This window comes from Pseudopodoces humilis, chromosome 33, assembly GCF_049639895.1.
Source record: "Pseudopodoces humilis isolate 2021_Gansu_Grassland_sample_001 chromosome 33, ASM4963989v1, whole genome shotgun sequence".
NCBI classification, from domain to species: domain Eukaryota; kingdom Metazoa; phylum Chordata; class Aves; order Passeriformes; family Paridae; genus Pseudopodoces; species Pseudopodoces humilis.
In genome coordinates, this window is record NC_142232.1 from 670729 (window position 1) to 695728 (window position 25000).

General features: G+C 49.0%; 2 protein-coding genes and 1 pseudogene across 2 annotated transcripts in view; 2 read left to right on the forward strand and 1 right to left on the reverse strand.

Moving 5' to 3' along the window:
• Positions 1–12782, forward strand: part of LOC102100760 (uncharacterized) — a 16569-nt gene extending 3787 nt beyond the window's left edge. Inside the window, exon 2 of the mRNA XM_088068945.1 lies at positions 11197–12782. Coding sequence (XP_087925071.1) covers positions 11197–11690 — 494 coding nt within the window. The 3' untranslated portion in view covers positions 11691–12782. The remainder of the gene's footprint in view (positions 1–11196) is intronic.
• The window catches only part of LOC148182306 (uncharacterized), a 702689-nt pseudogene that overhangs the window by 571527 nt on the left and 106162 nt on the right, over positions 1–25000 (reverse strand).
• Positions 19629–24932, forward strand: LOC148182318 (uncharacterized). The gene is made up of 7 exons (XM_088068914.1): positions 19629–19707; positions 21374–21411; positions 21855–21986; positions 23469–23603; positions 23679–23759; positions 23876–24220; positions 24667–24932. The coding sequence occupies exons 1-7, from the start codon at positions 19629–19631 to the stop codon at positions 24844–24846; spliced, it is 990 nt and encodes a 329-aa protein (XP_087925040.1). The 3' UTR covers positions 24847–24932.

The window sequence follows — 25000 nt, forward strand, 5'->3', positions numbered from 1 at the left end:
TACAATACCCCAATAATCCAAGCAATTTCCTAATCTCCCTTTTTGAAGAGGGAGGGGGGAGAGATAGAATTCCTGCAATCTTCTCAGGGTTTAGCTTTCGGCTCCCCTTGCTTATTAAATGTCCGAGGTATTTTATCTCTGATTCTACAACTTGTAATTTCCCTTTTGATACTCTTAGTCCTTTTTCCCCAAGGAAATTCAGAAGTTTTATAGTAGCCTCTTTAACTTCACCTTAAGCTTCCCCTGCTAACAAAAGATCATCAACATCTTGGATAATTTGTATTCCTGGAGGAGTGGGGAAAGTTTGTAATACTGTTTCTAAAGCTTGCCCTAATAGGTTTGGAGATTCAGTAAACCCCTGTGGTAATTTTGTCCATCTCAGTTGCTGCTTTCTCCCAGTAGTTGGATCCTCCCATTCAAAAAGCAAAGATATTTTGGCTTTCCTCAGCTAATGGACAAGCCCAAAAAGCATCTTTAAGATCTGCCACACTGAACCACTGGTGCTGGGGTGGAACTTTGCTTGGGAGAGTATAAGGATTTGGAACTACTGGGTAACGGGTCCGAGTTCCTTTGTTAACTTCCCGTAAATCTTGTACTAATCTGTAATTCCCATCAGGTTTCTTTACGGGGAGAATAGGGGTATTATGAGGGGACATACAAGGTTCTAATGTCCCATCTTTTATGAGTCCTTCTATCACTGGTTTTAAACCTTCTCTTCCTTCTAAGGATGTTGGATACTGACGCACACGTATGGGGCATTCTTCTCTCTCAGTCGTGTCCCTTATGGGGTCAATATCCAGTCCTCCCCTATTTCCTTCCCCAGCCCAAACTTCCTTGTTTATTTTATCTTCATCCTCTAGGTTCAATTTCAGAACTTTGGCGGTCATTTTCTCTTGTTCAGGTATAACTCCTATTCCTAGCTTCACTTGTAAATCCCTCCCCAGTAAGTTGCTACCTGCCCCAGGGACTAATAAAACATTCCCCATCCAAATTTTAGTTTCTCCCTCAATCACCACATCTTTGATGACTGGAACTGTGAAACATTCTCCTTCTGCCCCTGTTACTTTTACAGTTTCTTTACTTACATCACAACCTGTTGGAATCCGTAATAGACAGGTCCTCTCTGCCCCCGTGTCAACAACAAACTCTAATTCTGCCTCCTGGGGACCTACTTTTAAGGTTATCACAGGCTCCAGATGGTATTTGTCCCCAAGAAAATAGAGCCTATGACTGCCCTATTCTTCTTCTGGGCCTATTTCTTGGAAAATTTTCTGGTCCTTCGTTAGGTGAGGACATTGTCTCCTATAGTGCCCTTTCACTCCACAGTGATAACAGGTGTTCTTAAAGCACTCTTGGGATTCTATTTGTACTGAGGTTTTGTGTTTTTCCTTTTCCCTGCCCCTAAACCCTGGATGCCTAGGGGTAGTATTTAGAGGCTCCAGATTTCTCTGGAAACTACTTTCTCGCATAGCTGCTACCAGGATTTTTGCTTAGTCTTTAGCTTTTTCTTCATCTTGTCTTACATAAACCTTTTGATCTTCTTTTAATAAATCATTTAAAGGTTTGTCATGCCAGTTTTCCATTTTTTACAGTTTTTTCCTAATGTCTGGCCAGGCATGGGTTACAAAATTAACTCTTAAAAGGGTTTGCCCTGCTATTGTCTCGGGATCTATCCCAGAATATTGTTTCATATCCCTCCGAAGTCTTTCTAACCATTCAGTTGGGGTCTCCTCCTTTCCTTGTTGTCCTTCAAATGCTTTTTTTACATTTTGCCCTTGAGGTGCTGCCTCTTTTATTCCTTTGATTATCAGATTACGATAATCATTCATATTTCTTCATCCTGCCTCATCATTTTGATTCCAATTGGGAGGTACCATTGGCATTTTCTGGTCCCCTGGTGGTCCTTGCTGGTTTTCCTTTTCCCATATTTTTATTCCAGCACCCTAATCATCTGTCTCTCCTCTTGGGAAAATAAAATTTTCATTATTGATTCCATTTCTTCTCAAGTAAATACGTTGGGACCTAAAAATTGGTCCAATTGTTCTGCTGTACTTATAGGATCTTCTAGTAGTCCTTTTAACTCCTTTTTTAAATCTCTCATCTCTGAGGAAGTGAAAAGGGCATTTACAAATCCCATATTTCCCCCTCCCATTGGGACTTCTCGTAATGGGAATAAACTAGTAGCCTTTCTGTATTGTTTTGGGGAGGAGTCAGGGGAAACCCGCTTTTGAACTAAGCTTGCTGTATTTTGATATGGTACCTCTCCGTTAAGGGAGAAATTCTTTAGGACCGCTGCGTCCATGGCAGAGGTTGATGGGATGGTGAAGGCAGGGATCCGTCCCGCCGCTGAGTCCTCCAAGGGGGGCCGTAGGCAGGAACTGTTACCGGAACCACCGGGAGAGCGGAGTCTCTCGGCGGAAACCAAAGCGGGGCGCGGACGGTCTGCACGTGTCTCCTGGGGCAGGAGCAGCGGTGCCCAGCGCAGCCGGCACGGACACAGCCACCGGGGCCGGGACGGCCGGGGCAGCTGCGGGAGAAGTGGCCGGGGGTGGGACAGCGGGGGTGCCCAGTGCGGGCAAAGCAGCCGGAGCCGGGGCAGATGGAACCCCCGGCAGGGCCGGCGGGGCGGCCGCGAGCCACGCGGCTGCAGCCGGGGCAGGCGGGACCCCCAGCGGGACATCTGCAGCAGGCGGGGGGCCAAGCAGGAGAGGAGGGGGTAACACTTCTAAAGGGTCCCAGCTTTTCTCTTTCCTTTTTTCTTCTTCTTTTGTCTTTGAGATTTCTGATATTTCTAGAACTTTTACTCTCTCAGAGTTTGTGTCCCCCATCCAGCATGCTGCATATTCTTTCTCCTCTGCATTAAAGGGTTCTTTTGAATTTACAAACACGTTTAAAGCCTGACAAATCCAAGTTTCAAAAGAACCATATCTAGGCCAACAAACGTGGTCAGATCTTACTTCCTTGTTTGCCCATTCGATCATGCAAAAATGAATCATCTTTACTCTATCCTTTTTCCTTGTACTTGGGGTAATATCCCAATTAGCTAACATAACTCCCAAAGGGCTATCTTGGGGTATTTCTTCTAGCGATTTCTTTTTGCCTTTGTTTTTCCCCAAACCCGACTTACTGGTTTTCTGCCTTTTTTTTTTTTTTTTTTTTTTTTTTTAATCAATTTATTTCTACCAACCTAAGCACTACCTTCTTCCCCCGCCTCTTCCCAGGCACTGAAAAACCTTTTTCTTAACAATACAATATTATACAGTACTATACAACACAATATACTTTCCCCAAAAAAATAAAATTAAACATAGATTCAACAACATTTTCCTTCATCCATTTCTACCTGCTCTTTTTATTTCTTTGTCTCTTCTCTGCTCCTCCTGAAATCCTAAACTTTAAACCAGAAAAAAACCAAAACAGCCCACTATCGCAAATGCTTACACACAATCACACAGGAAATTGTCTTGGGACTTAGCAAAACAAGAGCTATAACTACAGGGTGCCCCCCCTCATTCCTCCTTAACTGCAACTAACACCAGCACCATTCTGCATTCTACTTGCACATCTGGCTTTAGAAAGAGCTCCCTGATAGTCTCACACCAGTCCTTAACCCCTCACCACAACACAAACAACCTAATACAGTCCACTTCCTTCCAAACAAACCAAAATCAACTTTTAAATTAACAATTACACATTTATTTACTCACATTCACTCACATCTATTTTACTCACTCTCACTCATTTTTACTCAAAGCTAAACAACAATAAAATACTTTTTATTTTCAAGTTACGGATATCTTCTCATGGGTATTATAAGGCCTTGGATGTTTTAGGTTTCTTTGCTGTACCCCTCAATCCAGCTCTGTTAACCCCAGATGCTCTTGGGTGTAGCTCTTAATCCAGCAAAGTGTTGGGGATCCCCACTTTTATCCCGTTTTCCCAGTGGATTGTGCCGGGAAAACCCTCAGCTCCCTTTCCCGAGGGGCTCACCCCTCCCCTGAGACCCAGTCCCAGTAACCCCAGGGGTATCTCGCAACCCCCGCTCCCCCAAAGATTACTTACAATCCCTTTTCTTCTCTGGGTCTTCGTGCACAAGAATTATGGAGCTAAATACCGCGGTTTAGGGAGCCTTTTCCCTTTCCTTTGCTTTATTTCTTCTCCTTCTTGTCCTCGGGGTATTTACCTGCAGCCACGGCTGACTCACACCAGGGGAAACGGAGCGGGGTCGCTGAACTCAGCAGGGTGCGCGCTTTTTCCCACTCAGGATCCCTCGGTGCTCTTCAGAGGTGAGGCGTTTATCCCAGACAAAGAGCCCCCAATTGAGAAAAACGAGGTTCACATAATTTTCATAGAATTTAAAAGTTTAATAAAAAGTCAATTAGGAGAAAAAAATAAAGTAAAGTATACAGATCCAGGCGGGTGTCTCTGCATTCAGCCAAGAGAGCACACCTTACTAACAAAGGATTGTCCCTTAAAAACAGAATCCTACTACATATCCTTAAATTCTCATGCATATTCATAAATTCTTCTTAGGATCTTTGGTGTTCTTCTGTTTAGTTTTCTCTTGCCCCCTTCTCAATAGATCAATCCTCTTGGCGCCATCGATATTTACATTCCCTGATACCAGAAATGCAATAAATTCCTCCCCCCCAGAGTTCTGGTCACTGCTGTCTTCATCTGGATAAGATAGTTTCCAAAAGAAAAAAAGATCTCCAGCTATCTTTTTCAGTCTTTGGGTTATACAAAGAAAAGTAGTTTTTGTTTTAATGCTATGTCATGGCTTAACATACATGTATTATACCACTATTTCTAAGTTTCATTAATAACAGAAATAAAGAAGTCTATATTATTACAGCTAAATTTTCTAATCTTATACATATAATATTCATTATAATACTTACGAAAAGCCAATAATATTATATGAATTGATAACAATCCGATATTCCTGGCTCTGTGAAGTGTTTGTTCTTTTGGAAGTTCAGGAATGTATTGGGACTCGGTCTGAGCAGCAGTCCTTGTCAATTAGTAACGTTTTCTGAAACTGGTGATTTCTCCCATTGCTTCCTTATGTACAAGTCCCTGGCCCTGTCTCCAAGCAGATTCACTCATTGCCTCTGTTTATTCTTCCTGGTTCTTTGTTTTTGGGATTGCTCTCAGTGCCCTCATTCTCTGTCCTTTTGTAGCCGTTCGTGGCTCAGGAGGCCTGGCTGCCACCTGCATCCCCTTGCTCAGCTGCTGAATGAGCTGCACTCAGCAAGGTGTGGTGCATGGTAAAAAGATGAGAGTTGCTGTAGCACATGAGAGGAGAAACAGCATTTGTTTAACCCATGGTCTGCGAGGGAACCACAAAACTGTGCCCTATTCCCATCCTTTCCATGTTTGAACAAGTACATGAGCTGCTTTGCTATTTCCTTTTTTTTCTGTTTCTGCACCTTTTCCTTGCTGATCTGTTTGCCAAGAGCAGTTTGAATCATTTAACTTTCCCCAAACCTCTCCTTTTTCTGCTAAAAGGTAATCTGATCCCATCCCATGGTGAAATGTTGTGTTCCTCATCTGACTGGATTGGTGTGGGGGAAGGTCAGGAGCTGGAGCTGTGTGGTTGGTTATTATTTCAATGACATCCTGTAATCTAATTATGCCATTGAAATGAGAAATGGTTTCTCTGGTACCTGATGTGAATTCATCAGGGTTCCCAGGTCTGGTCCATGGCGTTGCAGGATTTGTTCTGGTGGCCGTTCATCTTTTCCCCATTTCTGGGTGCTCCCTCCAGCCAGGGCTGCATCAATTGTCAGCTTTTCTCTCATGAAATCATCACATACTTGGATTCCCAACTGATTTCCCTGAACTTGTGGTAGCAAATAAACCCCAGTGGTCTGATACACCCTATATAACATAGACAGAGACAACACATGTTGGAGTGGGGACAGGGATGATTCCCCCCCACTTGTTTTAGTGAAGTTTTCACAACATTCTCCATTTTCTGTTTTCCTTTGCAGCTTAACCAATTTGTGTTGCAGAGTCAGATATCCTCACAATGGGCTCTGCCTTTAGCTGTGCAATTCCATCTGTGCAAGCAGGCAGAGCTTGGGCTGAGGGGCAGAGGGAATCAGCCCAATTCCTCCTGCAGGCAGGAAGCCCCTGGGCCATTGTGCAGGCTTTCGGCCATCAGTGTTAATTTGCATTTCTAAAGCTCCTCTCCTGGCTGCCTGGAACAAAGCTTCTCTTCCAGGGCAGCTGTGGGTGATTCAAGTGTTCTCCCCACTTCCCTGCTGGTGCCTTCTTTGCTCAATTTCTTTTTCTGACAAAAAAATATTCTCTTAATGGTTTATGAGTTAAAGGGTCACCTTTAAAGCTCTTCTAGTTTTTCAAAATGCAGCTTAAAGGTGAACATAAGCTAACCCATACCATCATTTTCCCATCACTACAAGCCACAAACAAACATAAAAAGAGAAATTACAAAGCAATCAAGTATTTTCTTTTTCTTCTGCTAAAACTAAAAAGTGATTCTCACAACATTGTCCCAAACAGAAACAACAATATAGAATTAAAATTATTATGAAAAATTATTCTAACAGTGTAATCCTTTCACTGAAACTGTGAAAAGCAAAAACTCTTCAACAGTGACTTTAGAGAAATAAGGCACGACTTGATTCTGGCCAGAATGTGCAACAGGAATAATTTCATGCACACTTAGGCTGGGTGTGCAGAGAAAATCATTCAATTGCACATGAGTTTGACTAGATTTTTCTAAATTTATACACTCTGACCCCATAGAAATCCATTGGTTTAATGTTCATTGGTTTGAAGGTGTGGAGTTGTTAGGATTTGGTTTCCTGTTGCACCCGGATTTCTGTGCCTGTGATGTGAATTAGGTGGGCACTCCTGGATTTCCTGCTCAGCCTTTTCCAGACCAGGTGTCTCCAGCTGTGCCTGGGGCAGTGTCTGGGGTAGATGTTGGTTGATGTTTGCTGCTGGGTGTTGATGTTTTGTTGATGGTCGTTATCTTGGTGGGAATCTTTTGAGCTATTGCCAGTCTGTTGAGATGTTAATTTCATCTCTGCTGAGTGCTGGAAAAGAAAGATTAAAATTCCTTTCCCCAAGGCAAAGGCAAACCTAGTGTGACCAGAGAAATAAGATTTGAAGCCATTTTAAAGTTGGTCTATTTTGCCAGCAGCTAATCCCAGGCAGGGCAGAGTGTGAGTGGAATTGAGAGGCAGAGTGGAATTGTCCCGGTGCCTTCCCCAGCAGCTGTGGCGAGGGCAGGCACAGAAAGGCCTGAAGCTGCAAGAGTGAGAGCAAGGATTGTCCCGCAGTGGCTGGAGATGGCAAAGGAGGGTGCCCAGGCCGAGGATTTGAGCAGAGGATCTGTGGGCAGGCCCAGGGGCTTCCCCCGCTGGGGAGCCCTGGCTGCTGCTGCGTTGCCTTCAGTGCAGGCTCAGGGGTGGCCTGTTTAATATTCCCTTCCAATTCAGATTTCTGAGTCGGGAAGAGCCATGGCTGGAGCATCAATCCTTTTATTTTTTCATTTTGTTGAGTTTTGTTCTCTTTCTCATGTCCACCCCGTAACATTGAGACTATCTGGGGCTAAAGAACTCACACAATGTTGTGGCTAGAAGAGAGAATCCTCAATCCGGCTCCTGCAATTCCCACTTAATTGTAAGTATTTTACCAGCTCCATTTTAGTCCTGGGAAACATTATTTCTTAGATTCCTTGAACCCTCTCAGGGTCAATACAAGACAAAACTTCAGTCAAACTAGGTCTTGAATATTTAACTATTTTCTCTACCGTTTGCCCTTTCTTTTTCTTCAGATACTCAAAGCTGCTTTTTAGCCTGAAAATGAAGCCATTTCACAGAGGCTTCCTCTACCTCTTCTCCTTGTCCTCCTGACTGGAGCAAGTCATCCACATCCTGCATTAAGCCAGTCCCTGGGGGTGAGGTCAATTCCTTTGATATTTCCTGCAAGGCTTGCCCCAATCAGGCCGGTGCTTCCGTGCATCCCTGCAGAAGGACCGTCCATGTCTTGAGCATTTTCCCTTCTACCTCTTGTTGCCAGCCCAAGGCAGAATTGTGTTTGCATCCTCTGGAAGTGGGCAGATCCCCAGAAAGCATCTTTTGCATCAAGTTCTGAATGGCAGCAGTGTGAGGAGGGCACCTGGTTGAGGATGGTGTAAGGATCTGAGCCTGTGGGGTGCCTCGTTTTCATCATCTCATTTCTTCTTCTTGGGTCCTGCAGCATTCTGTGGATTCCATTGGATTTCTTGTTTGGCAGGATAGGAGCATTCTAGGGAGCCATCCCTGGCTCCCAAAGCCGTGCCTTGAGCAGGACTCACAGACAGGCTGTGAGCCCTTCCTTCCCTCCCTTGGAACAGGGGATTGCTTTTCGACACCTCTTGTCCTGGTTGCTTCAGGGAAATTTGGAGAGGCTCCTCCATATCTAATTTTGCCAATTTCCCTGGGGCTGCCCACACTTGTGGGTTCACTTCAGCCTAGGCTCTGCCAGATACCTGATCTCAATCCTTGCAGGTCTAATCCCCATTTCTGAGCTGTTCCTTCCTCGTGCTCGCTGTGCTGAGGCTCCCCTCCCCAGCCCGTATCCCAGAGCCGGTCCCTGTCCTGCCGCAGTGTCCAAAGGCGGCCCCCCCGGCGGGCAGGGCCGGCCGCTCCCCGGGGCCGGGCAGCGGCCGGGGCCCCCCGCACCCTCCTGGGGGCGGGGGGCCCCTGCCGGCCCTGCCCGGGGGGTGCTGGGCTCAGGCAGCGCCCGGCGCTGAGCCCCGGCTGCCCCACAGCCCCGGCCCGGCCCCACAGCTCCCCACAGGCCCCCAGCCCGTGCTCCCGGTGCCGCAGCTCTGCGCCCGCTCCTGCCGCTCCCAGCTCAGAGAAACCCCCTGAAATCCTGACCTCCTTCTTTTCCTGTCCTAAAAACTGGGATACAAAGGATCTGAGTCAGCTGGCAAATTCTGAGGATAAGACCCTTCTGAAACACATCCCAATCCTCAGTGTTTTTCTCTCCCTCTTCCTTTCCATCATAATTTTTCTTACCCCATAGATTCCTCCTGCTGCTTCTTGCCTTAAGCACATTCCTGCACACTCCCCTTCAGCCAATCCCTTCCCAGCACACCAACACCATCCATCCCTTGTTGTCTAAATCCCTTCTGGACTTCCCTTATTGCCCCCCTGGGTGTCCATGTCCTTAATTCCCTCTGGGAGAATGTGCAAACGACCTCCACATGCTCCCAAGGGACCCTTGAGAGATATTTTGGGATCCTCATCCCTTTGGCTGGGACCCCATTCTGGCTTTCCCTTTTGTCCCCTCCCTGGGTGCCCTGCCATGTTTACTCCCCGAAGATGCCACTGGAGTCACTGCTGAGATTTTCAGTGCTCTCTCCCTGCCGACTCTTGAGAGCCCCCCTGATCCGTCACTCGTCTGTCTCCTGCTCACTCTCGGGTACCCAATCAATCCCCGGTGCCGCCGCCAGCCGAGGGAGCCGATCCCCCAAACTGGGTGAGGCACCTTCAGCTGCACTCACTGCCCGCCGGCCCGGACGGTGGAAGGAATTGCGGAGGAGCCCCAAGATGTGTGGAAAAATTGACATCCCCAGAGGTTTCTGTCCACAAGGAAGACAGAGGAGTCCTGTAACAGTAATTTCATTCATAAAAAAGGGATTGAGGCCATGGGACATTTCCCATGGTGTCTCTCCAGTTGTTGGCAGACAAAGCCTCCTTTTCATCCTAATTTTCTTGGTCACATCTCCCTCTCCCTTTCCCCATTGGCTGAAGTGCTGGAGAGGTACAGACTTCCCAATGCACCTCCTACACACCCCCTTAATATGCTCCCCACTTTTGTATAGCTAAGGATATTGATGGCTGTGTTAAGTCTTTGTTGTTCTTCTGGAAGTTGATGAATTTAGCAGGACCTTGGCTGAGCAGCAGTCTGTGTCATCAATTAATAACATTTTGTGCAGCTGATGGCTCCTCCTGTCACTTCCTTATGTCCACGTCCCTGGCCCTATGTCGAATGAGGTTGACGGGATCAGTTTGTAAAGAGCCTTTGTTGTTCTTCCTTTGCTGGGGTTCCCCCGTTTTGGGGCCATCCCCCCTGGAGCAGGGTGTCCCCCCTTGGTGCAGGCGCAGGGCTCAGGCAGGGCTGAGCCAATCAGAGCGCGCGGCGCTGATGACTCATCAGTGTCCAGGCAGAGCCGCAGCTGCCAGCGTTGCCCAGCTGGAGCCCAGCTGCGCCCCTCCCCCCCGGGCCTTGGCGCCCCCCTTGAGGGGAATTTGGGGAGGTGGGAGGGGGGAGCGCCAAGGCCGGGCCCCCCCGCGCTGTGGTGGCGGGAGCGGCTGCAGTGGGGAGCGAGTGCGGGCGGAAGCGGCCGAGAGCCCAGCGCTGCCCCAGGCCGAGCTGGCCCAGCTCCATCCGTGCCCCTGCGGTGGGATGCTGTGGGACTGGGGGGGAAGAGGGAGGCGGCAGTGGGTGCTGGGCCTGGGGGCAGGGGGAGAAGGGAAGGAGAAGCAGGGGTGCAGAACAAAATGGTCAAAATATGTACCTGGGGTTGTGCAGAAGGAGGAGGAGTGTGAGGTACAGTAGGTACCCAGGAGGGGGAGGAGGAGTAGGAAGATGAAGCAGCACAAGGTTCCTCCCTGTATCTCCAGCTCCCCCAGCCCCAGGTGCGATGCCCCTCCCCCTCACATGCAGCGGGTGACCAGGGAGGGGGATCCATGATTTTCACAGGGCTGAATCTTGGTGTTTCTCAGCTTTATTGGGCTAAAGGTTGGTGCTTTGGGTTTCTTGTGAAGACTGAGCCTTTCTATTCTGGAGGGGATTTTGCCTGAATCTTGTTGTTTGATGAGTTTTTGATCTCTGTCTTGATGTTTGGAGGATGTTTAAGCTGAATTTTAGAGATTTAGAGTGTTTTAGAGATTGTTACAGACACAAGATGCCCAATGACTTCCTGGGATGAACTTGGGCAAGGAGGAACCCCAAGTCCAAGGTGCTCTCCTGTTGTTTTTTTTCCCCTGAACCAGGATTTTATGTTCCCAAAGTGTGTTCAGATGGAGGAGGAGGAAAAGCCCTGGAGAGCCCGCACGAGGAGGGGCTGCAAACCCAGTCCAGGGAGCTGCGAGGAGGAAAGATCCCCCCTGTGCCAGGAACACGGCCAGAGATCCAGCCAGAGTTCAGAGCTGGGGGAGAAGCCCCACAAGTGCTTGGAATGTGGGAAGAGTTTCAGGTACAGCTCTAATCTAATCGAGCACCAGGTGACCCACACTGGGGAAAAGCCCTATGAGTGTGGGAAATGTGGGAAGAGCTTCACCAACACATCTAACCTGATGCAACACCAGGTGATCCACACTGGGGAACGGCCCTACACCTGCTTGGAATGTGGGAAGAGCTTTGGGTGGAGCTCCACCCTGAGAAATCACCAGCTCATCCACACTGGGGAGAGGCCCTACGAGTGTCCCGAGTGTGGGAAGAGGTTTCAGACCAGCTCCGATGTCCTCAAACATGAGCGGATTCACACAGACGAGAGGCCCTTCCGCTGCCCCGACTGCGGGAAGAGCTTCAACCGCAACGGTAACCTCACCGTCCACCAGCGCATCCACACTGGGGAGAGGCCCTACGAGTGTCCCCAGTGTGGGAAGAGCTTCTCACAGAGATCTAACTTGACCAAACACCAACGGAGGCACCAGTAAGGGAAGCCCTGCGAGTGCCCCGAGTGCGGGAAGAGCTTCGTGCGCTGCTCCAGCTCCATCCCCCATGGGAGGATCGGCGTTGGATGATCCCCAGTGACCCCCGTTGGGCAGAGCCCTGGTGATCCGTGGTCCTGGTGATCCGTGTTGGGAAGACACCTGGCTGGGAGGCTCCACATCTTCCTGGCTCCCTGTGGGCACCTGGATGAAAGCAGGGGAATGAAAATCCAACGGGATACAGAATGACAATGGGAATTGTTGCCTTTAAACCCTCGAGAACCTTTTTCCCTCAGGAGCTGTGTGGGCAGAGAAAAGGGGGTGACACTGGGCTTGGGGGGCCCGAGGGGAGAACACACACTCTGAGGGGGCAGAGGACACGTTTCACAGCATCTCTGAAAGGTTTGCAGGGGTCAGGACCCCAAAACCTCTCACAGACACCCCAAGCCCCTCCAACCACCCTCCCAATCTCCCCCAGCCCATCCAGGACCCTCTGAAACCTCCTTTGGAGTCACTAATTTTAAAAAATAAACAATTTTAGAAAAATAAGAGAACTTAGCTAGAGATAGGCCTTACTGAAAGTAGTTAAGAGTTAATGATTAAGTGAGAAGCAGGATTTGAGATAATGAATCTTGGACTTAGGTAAAAAATTACTTGTCATTGTATGTTTGTTCAGCTGTGCTTATAATGAGAAAAGAGAAACTGATAAACGGGTTCAGGAAGATCACAGACCTTACATCTGGAAACCCATTTCAAAGTGACAAGGGAGGAAACTGGAATTGTACCAAATGTCATTTGTAATGTCAACCATTGTAAATGTAGAAAGGTGAGAGTAAGGAAGAGCAGCTTTCCTTCATCTCTTGATGACCCCTACATGCCAAAACGACCTCCTCCTCAAATTACAGAGCCAACCATGCAGGTGTAATGACTTTTTAAACTCATTACCGTGAATTACATTTTAATCCAAAGTGGGGAATGGGAAATGTTAGCATTATGCATATGAATTAGTATTAATATGTATTAGTATTTTGGATATTCAAGACTTTTGTAAATAAATAGACACTGGAATCTTTTGTCAACTTGCAGTGCGTATTAAGGGGTGACTCCTGCACTCGCACAGTGCTGTGATTAAACATCTACTTTGTAACTTTTAACTGTTGGAGAGGTTTTTTGTCCATTAACAGATTAACATTGATACTGGATCAATATTGCTATTTTGCTATATCACTCCCAGTCTCCCCAGGACCCAGCAGAGCCCCTCCTGTCCCTCTCAGGATCCCACAGCCCCCTCCCAATTTCTCCCCACTGCCCCAGAACCCCCAAACCCTGTCCCAGTCCCTTCCCAGCCCCAGCAGGACTCATCAAGTCCCCTCCCAGTCTCTTCCCAGCACAACCAACCTCATCCCAATCCCTGCTTTCCAATGCCCAATCTCCTTCCAGCTCCTCCAGGCTCACTCAAATCCCTCCCAGTGACACCCAGCACCCCCAAACTCCCTCCCAGTGTCCACCAGGACCCCCAGAACCTCATCCCACCCTCCCCAACATCTTTAATCCCCTTCCCAGCCATCCTAAGCACCTCAATCCCTTCCCCAGTTTCAACCAGTCTATCTCAAACTCCCTCCCAGTTCCTCCCAGCACACCCCAATCCCCCTCCCAGCCCCCCCAGTGCCTCCCCCGCTGCCCCCGGTGCTGTGGGGGCCGGGCCGTGCCCCAGTGCCGGCTCAGGGGGTGCTCCAGGCTGACGTGCTCCACCTGGCAGCTGGAGCTGAGCCCGCATTGCCGGGGGCGGTTTCCAGCAGCACCAGGAGCTGCTGGCTCCAGTCCCCGCTGGGGAGCACGGCAGTGGCCAGCACGTGGCCCGAGAGCTGCTGCTGGCCCTGGGAGCAGCTCAGCTGGATGTGGGCAGGGGAGAAATCCATCAGGGAGCAGAGCAGGCGGCCGGGGCCGGGCTGGGAGCTGGAGGGCAGCAGCGAGATGGACACGCTGGGGGAACTGGGAGAGAGAGGGGACAGAGTGGGATCAGCTGTGGGGGAACTGGAAGAGATGGCTGAGGAGTGGTGTGCTATTGGGAGGGACTGGGAATGGACTTGGAGGGACTGGGGTGGCACTGAGAGAGATGAGAGCGGATACTGGGTCACTGGAAGAGAGTGTGGAGGTCTGGGAGTGAAGTGAGAATGAACTCGGAATAGACTGGGAATGGGCTAAAAAGGAGTGGGAGGGACTGTGGTGGCACTGGGCGGGACTGGGAATGAAGTGCGCAGCACTGGGAGGCCGAGTCCAGCGCGGGGCTCTCGGCTCTGTGGCTCTGCCCGGCAACTGATGAGTCATCAGAGACGCGCGCTCTGATTGGCTGAGGAGGGGAAGATCCACGGAAGGCCAAGATGGACAGACGGGGTCACTGGGAGTGACTGGAATGGACTGGGAGAGCCACGGGAGCCATTGGGAGGCCCCGGGGATGGGCACATGAAGGGCTGAGGGTTCTGGGGTGATTCCCAGGGAGGTTTGGAGGGATTTCTCCCTGCCCTTGTCCCGACCCACGAGGACCTGGATTTGTTTCAGTTCAGTGGAATTCATGGTGATTTGGGGGGAGCTGGAGCAAAGCAGCTGGAAAGCACAGTGGGCTTGACAGGGACTGAACCAGAGCAGGAGTTGGGACTGCCTCGAGTGAGCTCTCACAATGTGAACCTTCATGGGGTCTTTCTAAGGGAATTTTGTTGAAGTTTGACATTCATTATTAAAAAGCAGAGTCACAGGTGGAGCTCTACTTTCAGCTTGAAATGAGGGGATGGAACGTAGGCACTGGGACTTCTATAACCTCAAGTTGTTCCTTGATACTGGACACTTTAGCCTTGGCAATCTGAAGCCCTTCAGCAGCAATGTCTCTGCCACCCCCTGGTTTCTGGCTCAGACCCAGCTCACAGCTTGGACAAGGTCTGGGCTTTGTCCTCTTGAGCTTCGGGAGCCTCCCAGGAAGCACCAGCCCTCCCCAGCCCACCCTTGGTAGGACTTTTTCTTTTCTCTCTCCTGACGATTTTATCCCCAAAACTGCCGTGGGAACGTTGTATCCAAGCACATCCTCCAGCGCTGCACTTTCCTCCTGTGAATTCCCTGTGCAGGGAATGTGTCTGTGCTTTTCCCTGCTCTGTTCACTGACAAACAAACCTGAGCCCGTGGGACTGTCCGAGCTCCTTCATGCAATGAAATCAGGTTGTGTTTCTCATGGCATGTTCTGGAGGAGCTTTTCTTGGTGTGTCTTGTGCTGCTGGAAATGACACAAGAGCCAGGAGGGAACAGAAGCTGCTGCTGCCCGTTGGCTCAGGGCCAGGGAACCAAGTTGTGCTCCCGTGCAGTTGGGCCCTGCTGGAAGCAGAGCCGCGTTTCCCTTGAGCAGCTCAAGCTTGTGACAGCTCCAAACAGGAAACCTCAGCAGAAAACTCTTCCTCCAAACTCAGCTGCTTTCCCTCCTGCAGCTGTTTGGGAAAGAGCCTCAAAGCACAGACTCTGCTGGGAGCCATTGGTGCATTTCCTCCCTCCCGGCAGCAGCAGCTCCTGAGCCCTTCACGGGCTCCTGTCCCTTCGCAAACCCTTCAGCTCCCTTTGAACACTCAGCAGTCACTAACGTGTATTTTTTAAATATTCAAACTGCATTTAAACTTCTCTTTTTCTCTCTTCTCCACATTTTTGGTTTTTTTCCTCTTTATCTCCTTTAATCCTGTCAGCAACAGTAGGATGGGGATGGAGTCTTGGGGTGGGTGTGGGATGAACTGAGGATCCAGCAGAGAAGGGCAAGGCAGAGGGGAGAGGACTCAGCCAACCCTTCTCCTGCTCTCTCCTCCCCCATGCTCCAACTAAAGCAAGTCAGACTGGAAAGGATCCCACAAATGCTGTGTTCTCCTCCCTCTGAGTTTGGCTGGGGATCCTCAGCTTCAGCCTGGTGCAGTGCCTTAGATTTGCTAATTTGACTATTTGGCTAATGCACTAAATAATGTGGTGGGTTTAGCGCTGGCTGAAATCTCCAAGGAACTTGCTCATTTCTTGCTGTGAGATATGGATTAGGAGAAGGGCAAAACAGGCTTAAAACTTAGATGGAATAAAGGAATTTTATTAACAGGGCACCAGGAAATAAGAATCCAGAATAAAACTTTCAGAAACCGTTTTTCTCCCCAACCAACTTTTTCCTTTCTCAACAACAATGTAGAGACAAAACTTGGGATGTTAAAGCAGTACCAAATATACAATAGTCTTTTCATCAGTCTCTGTAGAGAGGAGAGTTTTCTCTTGTCATTACATGCAGAGCTCTCCACAAGAAAAGACTTTTCTCATGGCTTTTCATTTCTATGAATAGCAGCTGCCCAGGACAAAAGTCTGCCATCGTGCCTTCCTCCCATTTCCACACCACTCTGAGGTGTGTTCATGGGCCATGAACTCAAGGGGTATTATTTTAAGGATGAGTTATTCAAGAGTTATTCTCTTCATCTGTCTTGGTGATCATCTCTGGGAACAGTTTTCTTCTTCTCTCCCTGGGGACAAAGGGTCTTCATCAGCTCTCATCTCTCTCTTCCTGTTCACGCGTCTCATGGGATCACAGCTACTCCACCACCTGCTTGGCTTCATCAATGGATACCTTTGCTCAGATTTACACTTTGAATCCTTCATTCCTCCCAATACTCTTTCATTAATGAAAGGAGTTATTTTTCAGAACATTATTATCCATCTCCATGGCCCTACCAAAAGACTATTTCAGCTTATTAAAGCATCTCCTCATTCTCCTTCCATCTGAGGCTTGACTCTTCCTCGTACTGACCTTGATGTTTGATGTTGTCTTTTACGTGTCGATCGCTCCCACTTTGCGCTCTCTGGAGAGGGGATGAAGTCTGCAGGTCTCATGAGTGTAGTGGAAGGGTTAAATGTGGCCCAAGGTGTGGCAGGCATTCCTGGTGTGGGATTTCAGCTCAGCAGCCGCTGGAAGGCAGGGGACGGTTTCCAGCTTGGAGCCGTCTGTGCAGGCCATGGCGGGGATGGGCGAGATGTCAGCAGCCGTGGCCCGGCCCAGCTTAGGGCCGGGGTCCCCCTGGGGAGGGCTTCAGCCACCCCACTGGAATGGGACTGGGAGGGCTTCCCGGGAGGGGCCACAGCAGAGCCCGGCCTGGCCTGGGGCCGGGGGAAGTCCCGCAGTCTCCATCCCCCCAGCCCAGAGCCACTGGGCTCCAGCCCAGCCCCCCCAGGCCACACAGGCCGCGGGGAGCGGGGCCAGCCACACCACAGCTCCAGTACCTTTCAGGGCTGCAAACAAAAAGAGACAACTTCCCCAGCTGGAGTTTTTAAATGTGCTATTCACAAAGGTGATCTCACTTTTCAGTGCTGCAAAATGCTGTCAGTTCTCAGAACTGGCCGGCCATTGGCCTGATCTCAAGCAGAGAGAAACTCCCAGCAGCCTCTCTCAGAGAAATCACTTCTGTGGGTGTTTTCTGCTTTTTTCTCTAAAATGCCAAACCACCACAGCTGGCCTGCTGGGAAGGGGTTCGGTGCTCCCTCCCCACCCCTCGGAGGGCAGAAAGAAAGAGAGCTTCCCACGTTTCTTTCCTCTCTTAAATCTGTTGTCATCAAAATGTTTCCAGCTTTTCTAATTGGCTTAGCAATGGGCCTTTTCTCAGAGCCAGCCAGTGATTGCTTTTGCCAGGCATGGAGAAAGCTTTTAGCAGCTCCTTTTAGCAGAAATAGCATTTCCATGGCTGGCTTCTTCCCTCCTCACCAAAATTTAACCCATGCAAAACCAACAAAACTGGCCACTGGTGGTCCTGGGGCAGGGGAACCTGCAGACTTGGAGAAAACTTGAAGAATTTGTGTGGAGCCATTCAAAAATGTAACGTGGCTTCATATCTAGACACACAGCTAAAGCCCAGCTATTTCTCTATTCTTTTTCTTTTCAGCTTAGAGAGGAAGTCACAGGTGATGGGGTCTCTATTCCACATCTCTTGGGTCCCTGCCTCGTAGCTCCCAATTTGGATGAAAGTTACCCATTTGGTCCCACTGGCTTCCTCCTCCCACCATCTTCTACATCTTCCCCCATTCTTCTGTGACTTTCTTCTTCTCTTTCCTTATGACCATTGCAGCCTCATCTCTGTGGCTCACAAATGTGCCCAGGGGGGCTCCAGGGCTGAGGCACAGGCCCACATGCTTCTTTGAGATGCCCCAGCAGTGCTGCAGCAGGCTGATGGCTGTGCAGTTCCTTTGGCACAGGAACAGGCATTCTTGGGTTTAGTCAGAAGCATCAGTGTGTTGCTGTATTTTTATATATTGGTAAAGGTCTGTCTGCACAAACCAGCCTCTGGGATAAGTCACAATATTAAAGGCTAAAATCCTTGAAACTTGCCTGTAGAAAGTAAAACAATGTTCCTGTGTACAAGGATAAGAATGTAAACTTGTGTGTACTAGCCAATAGTAGCTTGCTCTGCCCGCAGACCCTGTAGAACCCTATAAAAGGTGTCCTAAAGATAGAAATAAACGGCATTCACAATTACTTCTGTGAAGACTGGTGAACAGCTCGGGGGTCTTTCAACATCAGTGGCCAAAAACCCAATTTCCTTTGGTTTAGTCCCATCTCAGAGCTCAGTTGTGGGGCAGGATGTGGGTGCTTGGGGCACTGCAGCGCATGAACGATGCATGGTCCCCAGAGGTGGTATATCTGGAAACATTTATTACAAATGTACAAATAACTTTTGTGCTGTTTTTCCTATTGGGTTAGAATAGTGTGAGCCTGGATAGCCAATAGTATAAATGTTCAGATGGCTGCTAAGGAATAATAGACATGATCAATTCCCTATTAGCAGTATCAGATTTATTTCCCGAGGACAAGCGCTTGTATAACAATTTCTTCTGCAAACTACTCAGCTTCTGCTACCTGTTACATTTTAGAAACTCTGTTCCATCCATCCTGCCTTGACTGAGGAGCAGTCTTTGTTCTCTTATGACAAGTTCTCTTTGTTTTCTCTCTCCACAGGGCAGTCTTGGAGTTACTCTTGGATCTCTTCAACAACAGGGTTTGGCCCATTGTCAGGGTGTAAATAACCAGGGGTGGGACCACTGGTGCTGTGAAGTCGATTTATTGCTGGAATACATCAGAAAAGTTCTCAGTCTGAAGGCATGAGATTTTGGAGGAGTATAAGTGGGCCATAGCTCAAAGGTAGTCATGAGTTTCTTTGTTACACAGCAATATATCACATTTTGGCCCAATGGACAGCTGACATGGAGTTTATTATTACTTAATCACCTTTCACCTTTGCCAAGTTCTGCTGCACTGCGTCTGCTTTTCACCCAATAGACTGCTAGCTCACCTACACACATGTGCTTCTTATGATAATATTTAGATTCATAGCTTACTCTATAAAATCACACAATTACAGTTGAAAACTCTCCACCATCTCACTCAATGCAGTTTCTTATTTGCTCATGGCAATTTCTTCCTTGCAGCTATAGGAACATAAGCTTATGAATTCTCGACTCAACGTCTGTGAACCTTTAGCATTGCATGAACCCAAGCTCCTTCCAAGGCTGTAAATGAAACCCTTCAGTATCTGTGGAAGTTTCTGTCTTTCCATTTCCCACAGCCCACCAAAGGATTTGTGACACTTTGTGACAGAGGAGAAGCTCCCAGGCAATTTTGTGTTTGCTGTAGGGAAGGTTGGGTTGCTCTGCATCAATTCCCAGAGCACCGCAGAGCATTGGCTTTGTGATGTCAGGGCATGGATGCCACATTGTCGTGGTGACATCCCAAGGTTGCCTTGGTGCACGCAAGGCCTCAGTGTCAGAGCAGCTCTTGGGCTTGCTCAGTGCAGGAGCATCCTCCTGCTTGAGGCGTTTGTCAGTGGGCAGCTGCACACTGACAGGAGCCTTGTTTGTTCCTGAGTTGGAGCACAGTGTGCAAACTGGCACAGCAGCGCTACAATGATTGAGCAGCTCGCTGCTGCCGTTTGCACCCTTTATGGCATTGGCTATTCCGGCTATTACCTGACCAACCTGGCACGTAAGTAGAGGTTTTCCCTGGCTGGAACCTGAGCTGGCTTTTGTAGGTCTCCCTGCTCTTTCTTAGTGCCCGGGTTGCTATTGAAACAGAAAGACCATGAGGATGCCACTGGTTTGGTAAAGCTGCTGTCAACACCTTCAGCAAAACACGGGGTGTCTGTAGCCAGGGGGCTGCGGGCAGCATTTGCAGGGGTTCTGTTCCCTCCACGGGAGAGCCTGTGGCAGCAGAGTCTGTCATTTCCTCACTTTGCTGGCTCAATCTCTTGGGGTGACTTTACTTTTAAGATAGCTCTGAGAGCTCGGGAAGTTGAAACTGCTGGAGGCTGATGGGAGTTTTTTCTCCTGACTAATTCCTGGCCATGTGTGAGAATTGGCAGCGGTTTGAACTATTGAGAAGTGAGATCAACCTGGGAACACCACCTTAAGATGTGAGGCCGGGAATTTCTTGCTCTCTTTGGTTTCTGGCTTCTGACGAGGTCACAGGGCTCTGTCTCGGCCTCCTCCCCCCCTCCAGGCCGGACAAGGCTGCAGAGGGCGGGGTGGGGGGAGAAACGGAGCCGGCCGGCCTGACTTGGTTTGCAGTTTCTGCCACTGAACTGAAACCTGACACCATCAACATCTGCAGCTTTAGCAAGATTTTCACCTGCATGATTTTACCACCTGCATGAGACTTGCAGATTAATCCTTTTTTTCCAGACAGAGAGAGAGGGAGTGATCAACCATCAACCCATCAAAGAGAGTGAAGAAAAAATTAAATTGAGAGGGGGAAGAGAAATAAGGAGATGCTTTAATAAGCTGAAATATTTTTCTGTTAAAGCTATGGAGATGGACAGTAGTGTTCTGCAAAAAACTCCTTTAATTCATGACAGAGTATATTGGGAGGAATGGAGTGTTTCCAAGTGTGGATTTTGAGCAAATGATGAAGTAGTTGTGACACTGTGAGATGCTGGAACAGAGGGGGAGAAGTAATAGTTGAAGATTTGTGGCTTTGAAGAAGCAAAAAGGAAACTTCTGTTTCCAGGGGGGCTCACAAAAACAGATAAAGAGAACTTTTGCCTTTGAATAACTCATTCATAAAAATGACATCCCTAGACTCATGACCCATAACACACCTCAGAGTGATGGGAAATGGGAGGAGACAACTGATGGCAGATTTCCGGGCAGCTGGCATCAGAGAAATGGAAAGCTATGAAGAAAAATCGTTTTCTTGTGAAAAACTCCATAGATAGCAGAAGAAGACTTCTGTTTCTCTACAAAGACTGATGAAAAGACTCTAGCAGGAATTGGGACTGTTGTAAACACCAAAGTTCCAAAGTATTTTTGTCTCCCTGTTGTCATGTAAACAAGGGAATGGTTGGGTAGTGGGGGTGAAAAGTGTTGTTCTGGAAGTTTTATTCTGGTTTCTTATTCTTGTAGATTTTGTTAATAAACTTTATTTATTGCATTTAAGTTTTAAGCTTGTTTTGCTCTTGTTCTAATCCATATCTCACAGCAAGAAATAAGTAAGTTTTCTAGTGATTTTTTAGTTGCTGCTTTAAACCACACCAGTCAAGCAGGACACCTTTGAAAATGTAGACCGGGAGATCTTCTCAGATGCTGTTCTAAATAGGCCACGGTTCTCTCCAGTTTTCTCAAAGAATTTCGTTCATTTTCCTTGCCCACTGCAGGTCATCTGACCCGTGTGTTCAGAGGTGCCGATCCTGAGGTAAGTCAGAAAGGAACATTTGATGTTCCTGGTGTTTCAGAATTGTGCAGGGAACTGTGAGCTTGGCCTGTGGCAGTAGAGTGCAGAGGGCCAGCTGGGTGGGCTGAAAGAAGATCCATTTCCATGTTTACAACAGCAATAGCAAAGGCATTGTTGGCTATTTCCTAATTTTCCATTGCAGAGCTTTAAAAGAACTCAAAGTTCAGATTTGCAGAGAGAACGTTGCTTGCTGATAGTAGCCAGGGTGAACTCTCTAATTCAGAGCTATTTGCAGTATGGCTGAATTAACCCATTTTAATTTAGTTGGAGAGACTTAGAATCCCATTGCTATCAAAGCTGATGATTTGTGCTTGGTAGAGCTGGTTGTGGAAATAGAGCTGAAGAGAAATAAGGTTCTAAATGATAGGTCACTGCCTGTCCCTAACTCCCCCATCTGTCCACAGAGCCCAGAAGCAAGAGCAGACTCTCCTGGGGCTCCCTCTGCTCCTGGAGAAGAGGCCAAAGAGGAGCAAAATGAGCAAAAGGACCACGAGCCTCCAGCTGTGGTCACAGCCCAGCCTGACCATCCCCAGACAGTAAGTGCCAGTGCTGGGTGGTGCTGTCTTTAGTGCAAGGCAGAGCTGCAAGTTTCTGAGCAGCCAGCACTTGCTGTTGCTGGCTGAGGATGCTGAGTGCTGGAGTCCTGCCAGCACCCAGCCATTCCCCCATCCCGTGGCAGCTGGAAATTGGGCTTTGAGCCGTCGTGCTGAGGCCCCAAAGCGCTGCTGCCTGCGGGTGAGCAGCTGGCTGCTTGGCTCAGGGAAGCTCTGTCTCTTGGCTTCTGCCAAGCCATGGCCAAGGGCTCACACGGCATTTCTGGGGCTCACAGGGCTTGGTTTGTTTGCTTTCCCTTTTTGGAAACCTCAGGATGACCTGGAGAAGCGTTCTGCAGTTTTCTTGAGTAATTCTTCACTTCTGCAGAGTCTTTTAGGCCACCTGTCTTTTGGCTTTTGATAAGCTGCAAGGAGATGATTGTGTTGTCCATGAAGCTGTGGCCGGCCATTCTTGTCCTGTGTGGCCAAAGAAACAAACTGCGTAGTTCTGAACCCTTCTTCTGAGGCAAAATCCACAAGTGGCAAGTTCCTGTTGATACGTTTTGTGGTGAAGTCTGCAGCTTTGGAAACTGCATTGGAGCCTAGTGTGGGGGCAAAGCTGCAAGTCCTTGAGTGCTGTCTTGTGTTGCTAAGAACCCCTTTAGAGATGGTTGTTTTTTCTCCTTAGAGCTGTTTTCCTCCTCCTGCCTCTTCTGTCCTCACACTCCCTGTTTAACCTATAAATTTCTGCCTGTCCTAGTGAGGTGGGACAATTCCATGTTTTAGGTGGTTTTTGGTGACTTTGGTCATACATGCATTACATGACACATGGCTTCCTTCATTGGCATCCCTAGGGCTGTGTCAATTAATTTGTTGCTGGGGCCTTTTGAGGATCTCTGTCACTGCCACTCAGAATTCTCAGCTGACAAAAGAGGGAGGAGAAACACCTTGGTCCTCTTCCATATCCTGAGGTGGCCATAGAGGCTCTCTGACCTGCAGCAGAGGATCAAATTGCACACATCCTTGTCTCCTGAATGAGCAGGATTTCTAACAAGAGTGTAGATGTCAGAAGGGCAGGAGTGGCAGGGCAGGCCTGAAAAGAACATGAACTCCAGCAGTGTCTCTCCCAAGGGGTGAGCTCACCCAGGAAGCCCCTGCAGAGCCAGGATGGAGCTGTGGGACAGGGCTGGCTGTCAGTCACTATGGAGAGACAAGCAGGACACAGCAGAAGGGGAGGGAGGCCCTGGAGAAATGCCCCACATTTCCTGTCAGCTGCCCAAGAGTCTGTTGGAGATTCAGTGCCAGATGGGCCCTGATTGCACTGCCAGGGTCACTTTGGAATCTGTGCTTCCCCACGGGCAGAGAACAAGGCAGGAGAGCAGCAGCACAGAGCTTTGGGAACGTGGGAGCCCATCAGTCTTTGAGTCTTGGCCCACAAATGTTGTATGAGAAGTTGAAGCCCATCTTCTCTTGCTTTCTCTGCAGGTCCTTCCAGAGAAAGAGCAGGAGCAGATTGTTTTCTCAGGGAGGCCGTGCCAGACTGAGGGAGAGCTGTTCCCAGCCCAAGAGCAGGAAGAGCAGCTGGGGCAGCAGGTGGAAGAGCCACTGGAGAATGGCCAGGTAAGGCTGACTCAGCAGGGGACAGAGTGAAGGGCAGGAAGAGGGGCATAAAACGCAGCTCTTGGGACTGAGCAGGCCACGAGTGCCAGAGGCCCTGAAAGCAAAGAGCCTCTGCAGAGATCAGCAGCGGGACAGGAGGTTACAGTGGAAGCAGAGGTGGGTAGGGAAGCAGAAAGAAGTGACTGAATGAGTGTGATTTTGAGGCTGAAACTGAGGAAGAAGCTGAGCCTGATGGCAGCTCCCAGGCACTTGCTCTCCATTTGTGTGTACAGAACATCAAGGCAGAGCCCCAAGCAGAGCTGCCCGAAGCTCAGAGGGCCATCATGGCAGTGAAGAGGAGGCACGAGGAAGACAGGAGAAACATCCAGGAGGAGATGGATCTCCACTGGCAGAGAGGAAATCAACAAAACCAGGTGAGTGAAAGAGTGGCAGACACTCCACTCACAGAAATTCCTCTCTGTCGTTCCTCACAGGCCTCCGAGGAGAAGCTGCTGGCAGAGCTGCAGGAAACTGAGGCTAGGATCAGGGCAAGGGAGAAGAGGCTGGAGGAAGAAAGGAAAATCATCGAAGAGAAGTTTCATCTCCTCCTTCAGAAGCAAGAGGGTCTAGAAAATCGAGTGAGTGAAAGAGCGATAGGCACAGCAGTCACTGCAGTCTGGTGCTTTCTGCCCTTCTTGCCTTTCCTCTGCAGAGCAGCAGGGGGGTGGGCTGATGCCTCTCAGTGCCATCCTGCTGTAGTGTCTATCCCAGCTGCTTGGAAGGACATTTCCTGCTGGGCTCAATCTCAGCTGCTGCCCTGGACAGTGGCACCAGTCATTTGCCCCTTTTGCCAGCACTCATCTCAAGGGATTCCTGCTGGCCTGCTCCTGCTCTCCTTGTTTCTTCAGGGCTTTTTGCAAGTGAACACAGTCCCCCAGATAGATTTGGAATACAAGCTGCAAGCTGTCTGTATCCCTTGGTGAATCTGCTGCTGTCCTGCTCTTTCCCTTTGCTCACAGTCAATGAGCCTTGGCAGACAGGGACAAGCTGTGCTCTCTGACTGCTTTGTTCTGTTTGACTTGAGGTGGACGTGTTGATATCTCACCTGGCAGCCTGCGAAGGCTTCCAGCAAATGCCTGCTGATGAAGAGCCCCAAGGTCGGCGGGAGGCACAGGTACTGTCCCAAGCACAAGTGCTGCAGGCTGAGCACCTTCTGAAGATGGTGCAGGAAAAGAGGACTGAGGGGGAGGAGCTCCAACATTAGAACAAGGAGCTGCAAATGTGTCTGCAGCCCTTGGAGGGGGAAAGGGATCCTTGGGAGGAAGTGGAATGGTCGTTGTTGCAGTCATCCTTCAGAAAATCCAGGAAAATGGAATATGAAACTGGCCATGAACTTGATTAAATCCAACCTTGGGTTT

What these genes read in the sequence shown, in the direction of transcription:
- LOC148182318 (XM_088068914.1), top strand. Translation starts at nt 19,629, where the DNA reads ATGATTGAGCAGCTCGCTGCTGCCGTTTGCACCCTTTATGGCATTGGC. An exon ending in TCAGAGGTGCCGATCCTGAG is followed by an intron (nt 21,412 to 21,854) that starts GTAAGTCAGAAA and finishes ATCTGTCCACAG; the next exon opens with AGCCCAGAAGCAAGAGCAGA. An exon ending in AAGAGGGTCTAGAAAATCGA is followed by an intron (nt 24,221 to 24,666) that starts GTGAGTGAAAGA and finishes GTTTGACTTGAG; the next exon opens with GTGGACGTGTTGATATCTCA.